The 17,748-nt window shown below is 40.7% G+C and overlaps 1 protein-coding gene across 7 annotated transcripts in view; it reads left to right on the top strand.

Annotated features, from left to right (window-relative positions):
- The window catches only part of MICU3 (mitochondrial calcium uptake family member 3), a 166,795-nt gene that overhangs the window by 64,120 nt on the left and 84,927 nt on the right, over window positions 1-17,748 (top strand). For all 7 annotated transcript variants that reach the window (XM_038398887.2, XM_043513713.1, XM_038398890.2 and 4 more), the window contains exons 3-4: window positions 2,018-2,049; window positions 13,300-13,378. In XM_038398887.2, coding sequence (XP_038254815.2) covers window positions 2,018-2,049; window positions 13,300-13,378 — 111 coding nt within the window. The remainder of the gene's footprint in view (window positions 1-2,017; window positions 2,050-13,299; window positions 13,379-17,748) is intronic.

Here is a 17,748-nt window from a genome sequence, read left to right as displayed (position 1 = left end):
TGTGCCCCTAGAAGGCTATCCTGAGTTTGGTCCAGAAAGTCCTCAGTCTCTCGTATACAACGCAGGGTCGTTACCTGTTGCTCCAGACCTTCAATCTTCTCTTCCAATATGGAGACCAGCTTGCACTTTGTACAGACAAAGTCGCTTCTGTCCTGTGGAAGAAAGACAAACATGGCACATCCAGTGCAGGTCACAACAGCTGAATCCCCCCCTTCCATATCACCTACCTACTATGAGCTTCCTCAGAGACGTTGGCAAGATGTAAGCCTCACTGGGCTCACTCCAGGCGAACTCCCAGGCAAACTCCTGCTGTGAGCTGCTCTGCTGTCCCCGCTGCTCCGCTGCCGCTCAGCTGGTTCGCGAGGCTCTGGCTATTTTCAAACAGCCAGGCTTCCCTGACGCAAACACACAGACACCCTAATGCCCGCCCCCTGCAGGCTAGCAGCCAATCAGACACTCACTCAGGCTCTCTCCCTGCCCTCCCAGCAAACACACGCTCGGATACTTCCTCAGCAAGCAAACACACACACTCGGATACTTACCAGTCCCAGGCAAACTCCTGCTGTGAGCTGCTCTGCTGTCCCCGCTGCTCCGCTGCCGCTCAGCTGGTTCGCGAGGCTCTGGCTATTTTCAAACTGCTCCCTTACATACAGTTGTACTGTGGAACAGACTGCCTAGGGAGGTTGTGGAAGCTCCTTCACTAGTGGTTTTCAAAAGAAGGCTGGATAGCCATCTGTCTTGGATAGTTTAGACACAAGATCCTGCATCTTGACGGGGTTAAGACTAGATGACCCTTGCGGTCCATTCCAACCCTCTGATTCTATGACATAGCTACTGCCTCTTGTGGAGGTGGATTAAGTAAGACAATGGGAGAAGCTCTCTCCTGTTGGCTAAGGGCATCTTCATTAAAGCACTACAGCTGTGCAACTGCGCCAGTGCAGCATTTTAAGTGTAGACCTGCCCTTAGTTTCCCAGCTGTCTTCATCTCACCAGCCATGTGTCAGAGTAAACATGCAGATTTTAGAGCATTTAGAAGAATCAACCTTTAAAAAGAAAAGTCTTCTCAACCTTAAGTGTAGCAGAGCTGGTGTCCCGCTATAATGTTGTATGAAATTAATCCGCAGTATCTGGATAATCTTGAAAGCATAGGAGGTGTAAGAGGTGTGAAGTTTCTGAACCTGTGAATTGTAAGGCTGCTACCTGGAGTTCAGTTGATGCTTTCACAAACATTGTCTTGATAGAGTTCCCTCTGGAAGCTTGTTTTGGGAGAACAGTGCTTTAGTCTGTTTAACCATCCTCTTGAGGATTATCATCAGCTGCAAGTCCCCTGTTGTGGGAATCTGCAGGAAAAAAATGTCTTGAAGGAGAAAGGAAGGCTACTAGTGACCAGTCCTCAGAGGTATAGCATGATTTATCAGGGACAGGGCACCAGACTGGGAATCTGGAGAGTTAGGCCCTGTTTCTGACTCTGCCACTGAACTGTTGGGTAATCTTGGGCAACTCACTTCATCTCTCTGTGCCTCAGTTTTCACTCCACCTTTTGTCTGTGGTGTCCATTAAGACTTAAGTTCTATGGAGGGTAGGGACTGTCTCTTACTATGTGTTTATACAGTGCCTAGCACAAAAGAACTGCAATCTCAGTTGTAATAGTACTACTAATACAAATTATCTGAATGTACAGACTCTACAGGTATACCTGGATCATCCTCCATTCCCTCTTTAGAATTTTTAATTGAATATTGTGTTGGTAGAGACCATGTAGATATCATTTTTCACCGAAGAGGCAGTTAGTAAGGAAATATATCTTTACATAGGTTTTTTTAAAGTATGTTTTGTATGATTTTGAAAAATGTCATTAACAGCATATACTAAATGCTTTGGAACCAAATGCAATTTGCTTGAAGACAGGAATATGTCCCTAAGTTAACTATAGCAGAGATATGTTCTCTTTGATGCAAATCATACAGGCTAAATCATTAACTGATTCCATTACATTAATTTTTCTCTCTCATTTCAGGTGCTAAAAAGTGGAGATCCCTTTCAAAACAGGTGAGCAATAGTTCCTTCTGTATCTTGCAATCTTAGATTTCTCCACATATGAGTTAAGTAAATATATGCTATAAACTTGCAACCACAAGGAGAAAGGATTAGACAATTTTGTTTTTTTGGGTGAGATTTTTTTTTAATAAATCCCAGATTTCCCCCCTCCCCAAAAAAGAACAACAAACACACCCAACAACAGAGACACTTCCTCTTCTGCTTCTTGGAATGTCACAATAGTCACTTGGTCTCTAGTAAAAGGATTGCTGGCTCTAATGATTAATTATTCCTCCAAAGCCTAGTCTACACTAGAAAATTAGGTTGGCCTACTTGTATCACTTGGGATGGATGTTAAAAACCCACACCCCTTAGCAGCATAGTTTAAAATGACCTAAATCCCCATTGGACAGTGCTAGGTCAACAGAAGGTGGATTACCTATACTGATAGGAGAACCCTTCCCATCATCTTAGATAATGTCTACACCAAAGCATTACAGTGGCACAGCTGCTGCATTTTAAGTGTAGACAAGCCCAAAGCTGATATGGATGCTGTTCATTGGTCTCTAGCTGAATATAAGGCAATAAGTGAACAATAATTTAAAAGGAGCTAGGATGGAAACATGATTAAGGCAGACTTGTAAAATTGTCTTGAAAATGTACTAGTTTGGGCACAAAATCCGCTTACCACTATTTTTGTGGTGTTGGTGGTGATTAAAAATTGAACAAAGTTGTTTTTTCTAAAAAAAAAAAAAGTTACTTGCTGCAATAAGTAGACGAATAGAATTCTGGAAGGCTGGATTAAGCAGCATAAAAAAAACCATGAGCCTGTTCCATTCTGTATAAAATTCCATGTTAATCCATATATCATGTACTGGGAGGAAGGAGTGAGTGAGACTAATTGTCCAAGATCCCATAATCACCTAAAGGAAATGAGGTTTAGAAGTACTATGTATTACAATAGGGTCACCTGCCTACAGAACTCTTACGACATCACCAGGTTTCTGAGTTTGTCCAAGTCTACTTCTCCTAAGGGCTAAAGCTGCCTGTGGAAGGAGTGTTGGGGCTACCTGCTCTTGATGAGAGGGGAGGATACCCCTTCCACTGCTTTCTAGATGTGCAGGAGATACGGGGAAAGGTGGTGATGAGAGGCTGGCATGCTTAGTCTCTTCCCCCACTGCCATTTGTTTTTAACTTTGTAATTACAAAAATCAGGCTTTCAGTGGTTCAGATAACTTTTAGACATGCCACATTGAATTGTCTAATCATTTGAAATAACTAGCCTTTTCTGGTTCTCATTAGTCATTTCATTTTAGAGCATCTTACTCAGAATTCAAAACTAATTGGGTAATTGAGTAATGTGATTTCATTTTATTCAGTCTTCAAGAGGGTCTCAACTGTGAGAAGATTAATCAAGAATAGAAACAGTATAATATGGCCCAAGTGCATTTGTTCAGATCAGGTGACCAATTTGTAGTTGGACGTTTACATGCTTTTAAGCAGGGCTGAACTCTGGCTTTTTTGTTGTTTTGTTACCTCCTCCCAGGACACAGTATTTGCTGCTGAAGCAGCTAAAAAGAGATCCATGTGGGGTCAGGGGAACAAGCACCTGTGTTCTGATTTCACCTGGCCAGGCTAGAGATTTTGGGGAAGAAGTGACTCTTTTCCTTCTACACCCTCTTAATGACTGTCATAAAATCATGAGGAGGAATATCCTAAGGAGATCCTTAATCTGACTGCAAAACTGGTTCCATTGTAATCTACTCCTGCTGCTTCACTGCCCCATGGCTGGATGGAAGTCTATGGAGGCTAAATACACTGTTCTTTAAGTGTAATGGATACTTGTGCCTCATCTCCTCCAACAAGTTGATGTCTTTGAGGGAGCAAAAGATACTTATTCCTTGCTTCTCAGACTGGTTGAAGGAGCTTGTCCCTACTTCCATCCCCATGAGTCTCCCAAGACTTTCAGCAGCAGCAAATATTGCCTGCAGCTGCTGTCTCCCTCAATTGCTCTTAATGTCTGTTGTTGAAAGAAGAATAAAGTACTCCATGATCTCTGTTCGTTTAGGAAAACTGTTTCATTGAAAGTACTGCAGGAGTCGCAGAACATTTAAGCAAAAATACAACCATATTTGCAGAAACCACAACGACAAATTATTGTCAGTCTGTATTTATGCACTGTATATTTCAATACATTGGAAATGTAAATGGATTAATTTCAAGGCTTATGAAAATAAACAGTTCATTTTTATTTTTAGAATATAAAAACTGTTGATCATGATCAATCGTAGCAACCATTAGCATTTACTCACCACTGTAGTGTTACAACAGTGTGCCTTACATTGGCAGTGAACAACTAGCAGCTAACTGGAGTTTCAGTGGGAGTTTTCTCTGAGAGGAGAGTGGTGATTGTGTGTTCTGGAGGCGCAGTTTTGATTTTTGAGTGAGCTGTTCCAAGTCTGTGACTTGATCCATTGCTTGCTGCTTAACAAGGGGGCAGTGCTGACCTAGGACTTGTCTGCACTTGAAATGCTACAACATCACAGCTGCAGCACTACTGCTTTGCCAGTCTAGTACTTCAGTGTAGACACTTCCAATAGTGATGGGAGGGGTTCTCCCATAGTGTAGCTAATGCACCTCTCTGAGAGGCAATATCCAGGTCGACGGTAGAATTCTTCTGTCAACCTAATGCTGTCTATACTCCTGAGCAATGTAGTTGGGTCGACTTAACTTTTGAGTCGAGACCTGGCCCTATTTTGGCTAGTTTAAAAGCAAGTCATTGGTTGACACTGGAGGAGTTAGCAGCTGAGTTTCTGTGGGAGTTTGTAGGTGGGAGGTTTGTCATTTTTCCTCCTAGGAGTAGGGACTAGAAAGAGATGATGGCTACTGATGCAACATTAGAAGTGATCTGAAGGGGAGAGGACAGGAAGATGGTTGGATGTGGAAATTGTGGGACATACATAATCCTAGAGTGGGTATCTGATGGAAGCTACTTATGCATGAAATGTCGCCAGTTAGGATTCATGGTGGAAAAGATCCAAGTATTCGAGATTAGACTATGATGGAATTCAGACAGGGATTTGAAGTTATAATGGAGACAAGGTGGGACAGACAACTCAAGATTTTTGGACAACTGCTGAAAAAACAGACCTTAAGAGTGAACTGCCAGAAGAGGAGGGTGATCCATGGAAGAGCGTGACCACAAGGACAATGCAGAAGAAGAGACTGGCTAGTGGAGGTGAAATAGAGTTGAACAACAAGTTTGCTGCACTGGAAAATGAGAAAGAGAAACAGACAGAAGTTGCAGCGGTGCAGAAGAAGAGAAGGGAAGCAAGTGTATGCATAAGGGATGGAAGAGACAATGGAGATAGTCATGGAGTGGAACCCAAGATAAAATGAGGATGATGTACAGGTGACTGAGAGAGAGAACATAAGACAGATTTATAACACCAGAAAGAGACTCTGTCAATGGGAATTCCACTCCATGCTAAGAAGAATCGACAGGCCTTTCCCCAGACCATAACCAGAGAACAGAAGAGAGTGTTTTATCTGCCAGGGGCAAGGATATGAGATGTGAATGTGAGATTGGAAAGGTTTCAGAGTAGCAGCCGTGTTAGTCTGTATTCTCAAAAAGAAAAGGAGTACTTGTGGCACCTTAGAGACTGACAAATTTATTTGAGCATAAGCTTTCGTGAGCGAAGTGAGCTGTAGCTCACGAAAGCTTATGTTCAAATAAATGTTAGTCTCTAAGGTGCCACCAGTACTCCTTTTCTTTTTGAGATTGGAAAGGATCCTAATGGGAGTGGGGGAAAATCCACTGAGTGTGCTGCATATTGGGATGAAAGATACTGTTAGATTCCAACTGAAATGGATCCAGGACAGTTGTTAGCCTTGGTAAGATGCTCAAAGAAGGGAAGCTCAGATGACTTTCAGTGGGATACTTCTGGACCCTACAGAAGGAGAGTGAAGGTGTAGCAAAATAATTCAGATCAACAAGTGGCTCAAGAATTAGTGCTATGAGGAAGGTTCGGTGTTAATCAACCATTGCAAGACATTCACAGAGGAAGACTATTCTCGCCTGATGGACCCCCACTAGAGTGTTTGGGATTTTAACCTTTTGGGATCAAGGCTGGCATAGTTGTTAAGAAGGACTTGAAACTAGAAAATGTGGGGAGGAGGCTGTGAGAGATTGGTGCAATCTCCATGCCTGACTTCAATATACAGGAGGAGGAAAATCCTCTAAATGAAGATGTAAGAGGTAAGGGAACACCAGAATATAAGAGTATGAACAGCAAGAGGAAGAAAGTACAAATATTAACTGGAGAAGTAGTCAGGTGGGTAATACAGTTAGTGAAAGGACAATTTTTAGTTTGGCTAGAAAACTGTGTGAGTTCTGAGGGAAACAACTGAGATGCTTGTGCACGAATGCAAGGAGTCTGGGCAATAAAATGGAGGAATTGGAACAAATAGTGTAGGAGGTCAAATTGGATATAAGGCATGATGGAAAACTGGTGAAATAGCATTCAAAACTAAAGGGTATTTTAGTTTGCTGTTTAGGAGTGATATACATAAAGGTAAAGCTGGTAGGGTAGTATAAGGATGCGATAAACTGTAAAGAAATAAGAAATAGTATGGACAAAACTGAATCTCTTTGAGTCAAAATCACTTTGGGGAAGGATTGCAAAAGAGGTTCTATTAGGACAGTGCTGGGCAGTTGCTATAGATTTCCAGGGTTGGACTTGGATATGGATATGTATAGAGATCTCTTTAATGTTGTTAGAGAAATACTATCAGGAATTGTATCATAATTGGAGACTTAAATTTTCTGGCTACAGATTGAAGAATAAATGCTATTAATACTGGTAGGGTCTAGAGTAGCAGCCGTGTTAGTCTGTATTCGCAAAAAGAAAAGGAGTACTTGTGGCACCTTAGAGACTCTCTGAGGTGCCACAAGTACTCCTTTTCTTTTTGGTAGGGTCTAGTTACTCCTGGTCATGATGAGTTTTCTTCATCAAGTAGTCACCGAACCAGCAACAAGCGATGATGCAATTTTAAACTTGTTTTTGGTAGGTAGTGAGGCCATCATAGACCTAGCTATAGGAAGTAACCTTGGATACTGTGATCATGAATTGATTCAGTTTAAATTAAATAGAAGGATAACCAAAACCAGGTTGTCAACTATTTTTTATTTCAAAAGAGCAGACTGGGAAATTAAGGGAATTAAAGAAGTCAACTGTATTGAAGAGCTCAGGGATTTAAATGTGGATGCGCTTGGAATTTCTTTGAATTAAGTATACAAAAACTACAGTAAAAGCTTTGTTATCCGGCATGGGGGAAATACAGGATCCCGGCTAGTCAAAAATTCCGGTTTACTAAGTGTTATACTTACCAATGGAATACCAATTTTCAAAGAATTAGAATACAATAAAATGAATAAAGTATAAAATAGTATACAGGTACTCACCAATCCAATAGTAGTGCTGTACTGCAGAGTGGTTGCTTTCTTGAAGCACTTTGGTGTATACAGGTAAAATTGTCTATACAGTAGGTTATCTTATGACACTACATATCACTGTGGGCTGTGAGAGCATGGCCTACATCCAGATCACTAAAAATACACTTAACACTAAAACTATATTGAACATAATTTAATCTTTCTTTGATGATTCAGAAGGCAGTTCAGGATCTTGCAGTGCCTCAGGGTCACCATTATCAAGACCAGTTTATTATTGTAGATGTAGAAGGTGTAGGAGATTGGGCTGAATCTAATGACCCTATGACACACCCTGGAAGTTGCTTTTTTGAATAAATCCCTGATACTGGCTGGCTTACTTGTCTTCTGCCTTTTTTGCATTAAAGTAGAGTACAGAATGTGCTATTGCATAACCTCCTGGGCAGTATATTAGTCCCAGTTACTAGATTGAAGATTTGTATTGGGAGATATCAGAAATGCCGATTAATAGAGCTTTCTGGTTGATAAAGTGCCGGATAACACAGCTTTTACTGTATTTGCAATTTTCATCCCAAGCAATGGGAAAAAACTTTGTAGGGAAAGGCTTCAGACCCAATTGGATGAATTAACCTTTCTGAGGTGATTATAAGTGTAAGCAGAGAGCCTATAGGGAATGGGAAAAAGGATTGATCAAAGAAATCTACATGCTGGAAGTTAGAAAATGTAGGAATAAAATAAGAATTGCTAAAAGTCAAGCTGAATTAGCACTTACCAAGGAAATTATATAAAATTAAAAATCTCGTATTTATTATATCTACAAAGAATAAGGAAGGATGAGGTTGGGCCACCATACAGCATGGATGGGGAGGAGACTAATCTAGGTATGGCCAAAAAACTAACTGAATACTTTGCCTTGGTTCTCAGTAAGGATGATAAAATGGAATATGGGCATGAAGGACAGCATGGCTGATGGAAATCAGTTTACAGAATGGAAATTACCACTTCTGAGGTGGAAGAAAAACTTACAGCTTAATGTATTCAAAATGGGGAGACCGGATAATTTCTGTTCTAGAATACTGTAAGAACTGACTCATAAAATTGCAAGGCCAGTAGCAACAATTTTTAAAATTTCAGTCTTTTGGGGAGTAGCACCTTTTGACTGAAGAATAGCTAACATCATCCCTATATTTAAAAAAAAAGGTGGGGGAAGGGGGGGAGAAGGGATCTGGATTATAACAGACCTGTTAGTCTGACCTCAGCCGTAGTCCAGGCTTTAGAACAAATAGTGAAGGAAAAAATAATTAAATTGGTGGAGGCAAATGGAAAAGGAAGTGTAATGCATCATGGGTTTACCAAAGGTGCCACACTAACATAATTTCCTTCTTTGAGAAAAAAACTGATTTTTTTAAAGATAAGGGAAATACAGTAAATCTAATATACAGACTTCAGTAAAGCATTTAACATGGTACCACATGGGAAAGTAATAGTTAGAAAAGATGGGCATTAGTACAAGAATTATAAGGTGGGTAAGGAACTAGCTAAAGGGGAGAAGGCGGTGTTTTGTTCTGAAAGGTGAACAGTCAGTTTGGAAGGAGATTGCTAGTGGAGTTCTTCAAGGACCGGTCTTGGGACTGATTTTTATTTAGTGTTTTTGTTAATGACTATTACACAAAAAGTTTGCTGTTGATACAAAGTTGGAAGGCATCGTTAATGCACAGGAGGATTGGAATATTATGCAGGAAGAATTGGACTACCTTGAGAATTGGAGAGCTAGAAATAAGGTGAAGCACTCATGGAATCCCACAGCCCGGGCTCCAGCCCAATCACAGATGTTTATACTGCCATTTTATAGCATTGCAGCCTGAGCCCTGCGAGTCCAAATTAGCTGACGTGGGCCAGCCATGGATGTCGTGTTGCATTGTAAACGTATCCTGAGAGGCTAACAACAAGAATTTCTGCTGTATGCTGGGGGTGCCTCTGTCAGATGTGGCAAAGGAGGAGAAAAACTTTGGTGCATTAGTCAATCTCAGGATGAATGCGAGTTAGCAACATGATGGAAAAGGGCAAGTGTATCAGGCGAGGTGTCTGCTGTAGAGATAGGGCAAGACCCCATTTGGAATACTGCATGTAATTCTAGTCACCCATTTCTGAGAATGAGGAATTCAGATTGGAACAGGTACAAAGAAGGGCTGCTAGGGTGATGATGGGAATGAAGAGCTTATTTTAGAAGCGAAGACTAAAATTGCTTGGATGGTTTAGCCTAGCAAAACAAAGACTAAGGGAGATTATGATTGCTTTCTATATAAATGCATAAGGAGAATAGACACCAGGGAGGGAGAAAAGCTATTTAAGCTAAGGGACAATGTTGGCACAAGAACAAATGGGTATAAACTATCTCTGAACAAATTCAGGCTGGAAATTAGAAGGTTTCTAGCCATAGAATATCTGGGTTGGAAAGGCCCTCAGGAGGTCATCTAGTCCAACCCCCTGCTCAAAGCAGGACCAATCCCCAATTTTTGTCCCAGATCCCTAAATGGCCCTCTCAAGGATTGAACTCACAAACCTGGGTTTAACAGGCCAATGCTCAAACCAGTGAGCTATCCTTCCTCCTCCCCCTCAAAAAACGAGATGAGTGAGATTCTGGAACAACCTCCCAATAAGAGTGTGGGAGTAAACAATTTAGTTTTGAGAAAGCTGGATAAATATATGAGTCAGATTGTGTGATGAGGTTGCTTGTGATTGTGGGATCTGGATTTGGCATCCTGGGAGGTACCTTCTGGTTTTTCTTATGTTCCTAAAATCTCATGCTTCAGGGCTTCTGCCAGTCTCCTGCAGGGATCAGGAAGGGATCTCGCCCAATATAATTTTTTTGCTTGTTTCCTCTGAAGCATCAAGATGGACACAGCTGGAGATGAGACAGTGGATGAGGTGGGATGGTGCTTTGAGTTGGCACTCGGCATTTTCTCTCTCAGGTGCTTAGCTGACTGGTCAAATTGGCAGTGGCCTAAGGGTTTTTTCCACCATGCTCTGTAGTCTGAGGTGAGAGTCACTTGCTGGGTATATCACACTTAAATATTTCCCTACAATTGCAGAGGGACTTAGGCATTGGTGCAACTCAGTCCCTGCTATTCTCTGCCTGTGGCACCTCATAGTTTAGGTCTCCTAATCTGTAATACTTTGGTCTACTTTTGGGTGTAGTGTTTAGTGCATTGGTGGCCTGTGATATACAGGATGAGAGACAAGATGATCCTGTGGTCCCTCCTGGCCTTTAACTCTACATGATTTTTCAATCCCACTATGCATCACATCCCTCAAATATATATTGACAATTGTAACTAACTATATACATCTCAGAGAGACAGGGTGGCTGATATCTTTTATTGGCCCAAAGAAAGCTTGTCGCTTTCACCAACAGAAGTTGGCCCAATAAAAGACATTACCTCACCCACCTTGTCTGTCCAATATCCTGCGACTAACACTGGTACAACACTTTTATAAATCTCAAAATATAACAATTTGCCTTTTATTTGTTTGGCTTTCATTATGCTTCTGGCTAATCTGAAATGAGGTTCATGCTCTGATCCTTCCAGTGGATCTATTTATGCAGACTTCTGCACCCATGTAAACCCAGTTGCATGACTGAGCCTTTTATTAGGAAGAAATGGCACCAGATCTAAAAGTAGCAAGCTTTTATTTTTGTGCAGTGTTCCCAGACGGGATCTTTAGTTTGGTTACCTTATCATGTGTATCTCTCCAAGTGGATTGCCTTCAATATAAATTCTACACTTTTTTTGTTTACTCTACAGCATTCAGACTACAGTAAAATCTGTTCTCACTTAAATTTTATTTTTTGTTGTTAATTAATACAAAATCAGAAATTTGTTTAATATGGTAATTAACCAGATTACCAGGAGTAGAGCGAAGAAAATATTTTTTAGAAAACCATTTGACAAGTTGTAGCACTTTGTACATTGTCCCTGGACAAATCATGATTTTAACAGATTTATTTATCTGAAGTTATTTCTGCAAATAATTATTGTTCTGTAGATTTACCAGCAGCTTGTAGTGATGATTTGAAAATCAAAATGTTATGGATATGAAGGTTCCATAATACAGTTCTTCTCCCTGACTGGATGTGTAAAACTCATGTGACCCATTTCTGCAAGGTGCGGGAATTCCCTTGAGGGTGCAGTGCATCCTCAACTCCTGTGAAACTCAGCAGAAGTTGAGGGTGCTCAGCTGACAAAATTCTGCTCTTATTGCTGCTGGTGTATAGCGATGCAAGACTCACCCGGCAGCACCTCCTGCTGGTCATCCAGGGAATTAGCTCACCAACTTCCAGAGCATCCTCAGTCAGCCGGTATCTCACCTGTCGCTGGCCCTCAGTGTCCCTCTTGAACCCCAGTGTCCCTTTCCCTTGGTTCCTGCCCCCTGGCAGTACCCCCCAGTCTCTGGGTCTCCCCTCCCAGGGAACCCCCAACCCCCCATCCCCACCTCAGTATATGGCTACTGCTAGTCACCACCTAGCAGTGTACAAGCAACTCATCACAGGCAAGGGGAGTTTGGACCTGCTGCCTCCGCCTACCCTTGGGCTGCCCTGTTGCAACCCCAGTACCCTGTCTTAGGCTATCTGCCAGGCCTGCAGTCTGGTATTTTCCAGCCTGGAGCCTCCCAGTTCCCCTGGCCTGGCCTGGCCTGGCCACACTCTCCAGCACTAGAGGAGACTCTATCTGAATATCTGGCTCACAGGCCAGCTGTGGTCTGTTTGGGGCATGGCCCCAGCTGTATCTACTTCCCCAATCAGCCTGGGAGTTACTTGCCCCCCAGCCACAGCCCTCTCCTTGGCTGTTTTAAGCCCTTCCTGGTGTTAAAGTGTATTATGTTGATTGACTTTATTGGAATTATTGCAGTTTGATTTGCTCTTTTCATGGGTGTAATTGAGAGCAGAATGTATCCTGGTATCCCTGCAAGGTGCTGAATGACTTGTAAGCCTTAAGAAGCCCATGCTCAGGTTTCTAATGTGAAATTTGTTTTGGTGTAAGTGAAGTTAGACATCATAATAGCAATGCAACCAAATTAGGGGCCTGAAACAAAGCCCATCGAAGTCAGTGTAGTCTTTCCATTGACTTCAGTGGCTATGGATCAGTCCCCCAATAAAAATGTTAGTGAATGAGTTGTAGCAACAAATTGAAAAGTTCAGTCATGCATAAGGTGTACTGAGTTCACTACAAAAGGGTTTTTTTTCTCCTGCTGATAATAGCCCACCTTAATTAATTGGTCTTGTTACGGTTAGCATGGCAACACCCATTTTTTCATGTTCTCTGTGTATGTATATCTTCCTACTGTATTTTCCACTGCATGCATCCGATGAAGTGGGTTTTAGCCTACAAAAGCTTATACCCAAATAAATGTGTTAGTCTCTAAGGTACCACAAGTACTTCTTTTTTTTTCTTTTTTCTTTTTTGCTGATACAAACTAAAACGCCTACCACTCTGAAATGAGTTACATATAAGACCCTAGTCCTATAAACGGTTAAGTATGAATATAGATTTGCTCATGATCCTGATATCAGGACTACTCATATGAGCAAACCTTATGCTGTGTTTAAGTGTTTGACGCATCGGGGCCCATATGCTTTTATAAGCTAAAATTTTTCCACTTACAGCTGCCATACATTGGGAGTTAAGTTAAATAGGAAGTTTGTGTAAAATTACTTGCCTCTGGTCTTGGTTTCTTAGATTTCACTATTTAGTCTGATAACGACTTTACCAACTACTTTGTGTTTTTTAATTTTTTTTTTCTTTTTTCAGGAATTGAATCAAATACTTATAGAGACACCACCAGTTTGGAAAGGATCATCAAAACTTTTCCGTAATCTTAGAGAGAAAGGTGAGGAAGATTTATTTTGCTGAATGACTTTACTACATCTATTTTAGATTCTGTATAATGGAAATATTGTTGCTAAAATATTCACTTTTAAGTTAAATCCTTAATTTTTTTTCCAAAAAGAGGGAAAACAGTTGTCTTTTACATTTTAGAGACTAGCACAGTTTCCTTCAATATCTACATTGTTTGATCATGATTGCAGCTGCCGTAGGATCGCTATATATAGTACTATCTGAATCTGGAACAGTTTTTTGAAGTGTGTTGTATTGGTATTTAAATGTTTCAAGTTTAATTTTGTCCTTCTAATGAGAATTACCTACAAAAGAGACATAGATAAAATACTTTTAATTAAAGGATATAGAATGACTGTCAGTTTTGATAGGTGCAAAGATAGTAATGTGTATTGATTTCCTTGAAAAACTTCAGTTATTCATGTTCCCCACAATACTAATTGATGATTTCTAAAATCCCATATAGTACATCAACTTTTTAATCAAGAAAATCAGATTTATGCATTAGCAGTTTCTAAACATCTGCAGATCAAGGTTTTGACTTGACTTGGTTTTGAAAATCTTCATAGCTTCTGACCATCAAACTTCACATTAATTATTGGGAAACGATATAATCTCACTCTAGATCTCTGATATATTTTTTAAAAAGTACATATTCACTAAAAACCTGCTGGTTTCTGTACTGTGGAAACTTGTAAAAGCCATCCAAATTAACCTATTTAGTGTTGCGTTTGTTTCCACAGTAGCAGAAGACTCATGGAGTTTTTAAATTAAATCTGGCCTTAAATTAGTTAAATCAGACAACTATTACAAGATGATATAACCAAAAATATTATCTATTACAGCAGGTTGAATAAAATGATCTTGAAATACTAGTCTGCCTGAACTGGTGATTCTTGTTAGAATGACACCTTGGAAGAGTTAAGTCTTTTCTGAGTACTGGGGCTGTAGGTATTTTTCTGTGCTGTTGCCAGATACCAATACTGGGAAGACTGCTGTTCAGTTCTGTGTTAGGTTTCAAACTGAAGTAAACATTTATAATAAGCTATAAAGAAACCCCCAAAACTAAGCTCATCTTTGGAACGGTACTAAAAGTGTTGCAGCATGCCTCAGCTTCATGGTCATGAAAACCATTTGCTGCTCACTGTTGTCAGCATTAAATCGAAGAGAGGCACTGAAGCCCTGAACTAAGACTTTTTGGGGGGGGGGGGGTAAAGCTTCAGGATTTATTACACAGTAACTCCTCGCTCAACGTTGTAGTTATGTTCTTGAAAAATGCAACTTTAAGCGAAATGATGTTAAGCGAATCCAATTTCCCCATAAGAATTAATGTAAATGGGGGGGAGGGGGTTAGGTTCCAGGGAAATTTTTTTCACCAGACAAAAGACATATATACAGTATACGTTTTAAACAATGTAAAACAATTTAATACTGTACTCAGCAATGATGATTGTGAAGCTTGGTTGAAGTGGTAGAGTCAGAGAGTGAAAGATGGTGGATTGTCCAGTTGCTCCTCTTGCTGTTCTTTCCAAAGTGCCAGGGGGTTCTCAACCCCCGGCTCTGCCCTAGGCCCATCCACATTCCAACCCTTCCCCCAAGGGCCCACCCCACTGCATCCTCGCTCCTCCCCCACAAGCCTCCTGAATGCCTCGAAATAGCTGATTTCTGCAGGCGGGAGGCACAGGGAGGGAGGGGGAGTTGCTGACCTGTGGGGCAGGGGGGGAGGTGCGGGGGAGGGTGGATGGGAGCTGATAGGGGATCTGCAGGCCCACCCTGGTTCCAAGCCCCCACGACCAAACAACGTTATAAGAAAACATTGCGCAACTTTAAATGACTATGTTCTCTAATAGATGAGCAACATAACAACAAAACAACATTAATCTGGATGACATTAAATGAAGAGTTAGTGTACCTAAGTCCATTTGTATTAATTTTAGAATAATTCAAAACTAGAGAGTATGTAGCAAGTACACTTAGCATGTATAAAGTTGCAGTGGAACCTGTCCTCTGTGTAGCTCTTGTGCAGCCTAATCCTGTAAAGTTATGGAGCTGTAGATTACCTCTCTTTTTTAGACTCCTCAAGAGGAAAAAAAATAGCTTCCTTGAAGTTTGTTGTGCACCTTATAAATATGTTATGCTCGCAAGAGAAATTAGCATAGTTTGCTTTCTGCTATGAAGAATTTGGCTCCATAAAAATATGAGTTTTAGATCATGTAAATGAAATACAAACTTTTCATTTTTAGAATGTTTATAAACGCTGGTTCAGTGATGTCAAGTTATGTGCTTAGAACAATGTGCTAGGACTCAGGAGATCTGGGTTCCATTTACAGTTGAGACATTGGGCAAAGTAACTGTGCTTCAGTTTTTCCTTCTGTAAAAATCCAATATTGGAAAATGCTTTGAGCTCTACTGATGAAAAGCACTACATGAGATATAACTATTTATTTATTACATATGCCTTAGTCCATTGAAAAATATTCATACATAAGTAAAGACTCTGTAAGAACTAGGGCTCAAATTAGGGCTCAAATTTTAAATATTTAACAATAGGAATCACCTTTCTCACTCTTCACATAACATTTGTTAAAACCATATATTTATTTATATATTTTAACTGTGTTACTCTTCAGTCCTTAAGTATATCTCCTTCATGCAGGGCTGTTGCAGAATTCCAGCAACACTTTTATTTTTGTTTTTGGTGACCTATCCTTTATTAAAAGATACCTTACTATGCAACTACTTTGTTAGGCTGAGAAGTTCTTGTGCAGTTCACATTAAAGTAATATTAAATTATTTCGGTGTACCTCATATATGATACAAGGTGCAAAACAGGCTATCTACATCAAATGTACCTTCGATTTAGAAAAGGTGTGAAGTAAAATATAAAGGAATTATTTAATTAAAAGTTTGACTAAATTGGATGCTAAATGACACTTCAATTACTAATGGGGTGGGAAACACATGCAGTTGTTTTTATTGGCCTTTTAAATTCCAGTTCTGCTATTTTTCATTTTTCCATTGGTTTTATTTTTTGGTTCAGACTAAAATCTGACTTCAGGTATGCACAATAATGTTCAATCCTTCCCAGTACCTACATGCACAGATTGGAGTATTTTTTAAGCAGTCACCTGATTTTGGGCTGGGAGCATTGTGGAGGCACTGTAATCGCTGATTGAAAAAGTATTGCCTCCCTTTCTAGCAACCTCTTGTGGTGGATGTTTTTCCACAGGGAACTTTGTGTAGGTCTCATTTGCTAGAGGGGAAATTTCAACAATGCAGGGGCCTTTGAGGGATTGGAGAAGGGTGTTGTGGGTGGGTCAGTGAGATGGTCTGGCTACAAAATGATGGAGAAAGAAGAGAGAAAAAATCTTTTTGAGTTTATTGTAAGTGTCTTTAAAAAAATTACTGGAGTGGCAGTGCTATTATTTGGTTGCATCTATTATCATGGCATTAGGGGTCACTCGATTAAATTAATAGGAAGGAGGTTTAATACAGACAAGAAGAAGTACTTTTTCACACAACGCAAAGTTAACCTGTGGAGCTCATTGCTATGGGATGTTGTGATAGTCAAAAATATAGATGGGTTAAAAAAAGAACTAGAAAAGTTCATGGAGGACAGGTTCATCAGTGGCTATTAACCAAGATAGTCAAGATGCAACCCCATGCTCAGGGCAACCCTAAGCCTCTGACTGCTAGAAGCCAGGAGGCAAGACAGGGTGGATCTCTCCATAATTGCCATTCTGTATACTCCCCCAGAAGCTCTGGTACTGGCCACTGTCTGACCTAGTATGACAGCTCTCATGTTTTTATGTTCTCATCTGTGAAACTAGCTTTCTGAGTTGGTAACTCAGGGTGAGATTTTCAAAAATACCTGTGCCTAACTCTCATTGAAAACAAGGCACCTAACTACCTTTAAAAACTGGCCCTCCGTACCTAATTTGAAAGCTTTCTATCTGTATCCTTATGACCAACTTTATCTTTGTCTGCTCCCTTTCATTCACTCAGCTGGTGCCTGAACTCATTCAATGTCTACATTTTCTAGAAAAAGTTCCCTAGGCATCTAAGTTTCTGCCTCTGGGCATGTGCACTGCTGCCTTGGGCAGGTGTCTGGGTGCCTATCTCATACTTAAACCCTAGCGTGATCCTCAAACCAGATAGGTATTACCCCATGTATTTTGCCTGCAGCGCCTGATCCAGAAGCAGGATCTGAGCTGCCCAACTCCACACAAAACAAGCCACGCGGGGAAGGGAGGAGGCCTTCCTTATAATCTTTTCCCATCAGGTTAGGGTATTTACCTGGGATGTGAGAGGTGCTGATTCAGCTCCCCCTCTGCCTGATGAGAAGAGATTCAACTGGGCATT

Source organism: Dermochelys coriacea, chromosome 4 (assembly GCF_009764565.3).
Source record: "Dermochelys coriacea isolate rDerCor1 chromosome 4, rDerCor1.pri.v4, whole genome shotgun sequence".
NCBI classification, from domain to species: domain Eukaryota; kingdom Metazoa; phylum Chordata; order Testudines; family Dermochelyidae; genus Dermochelys; species Dermochelys coriacea.
The sequence above is the reverse complement of the archived record's forward strand: the minus strand, read 5'-3'. Positions and strand labels throughout refer to the sequence as shown.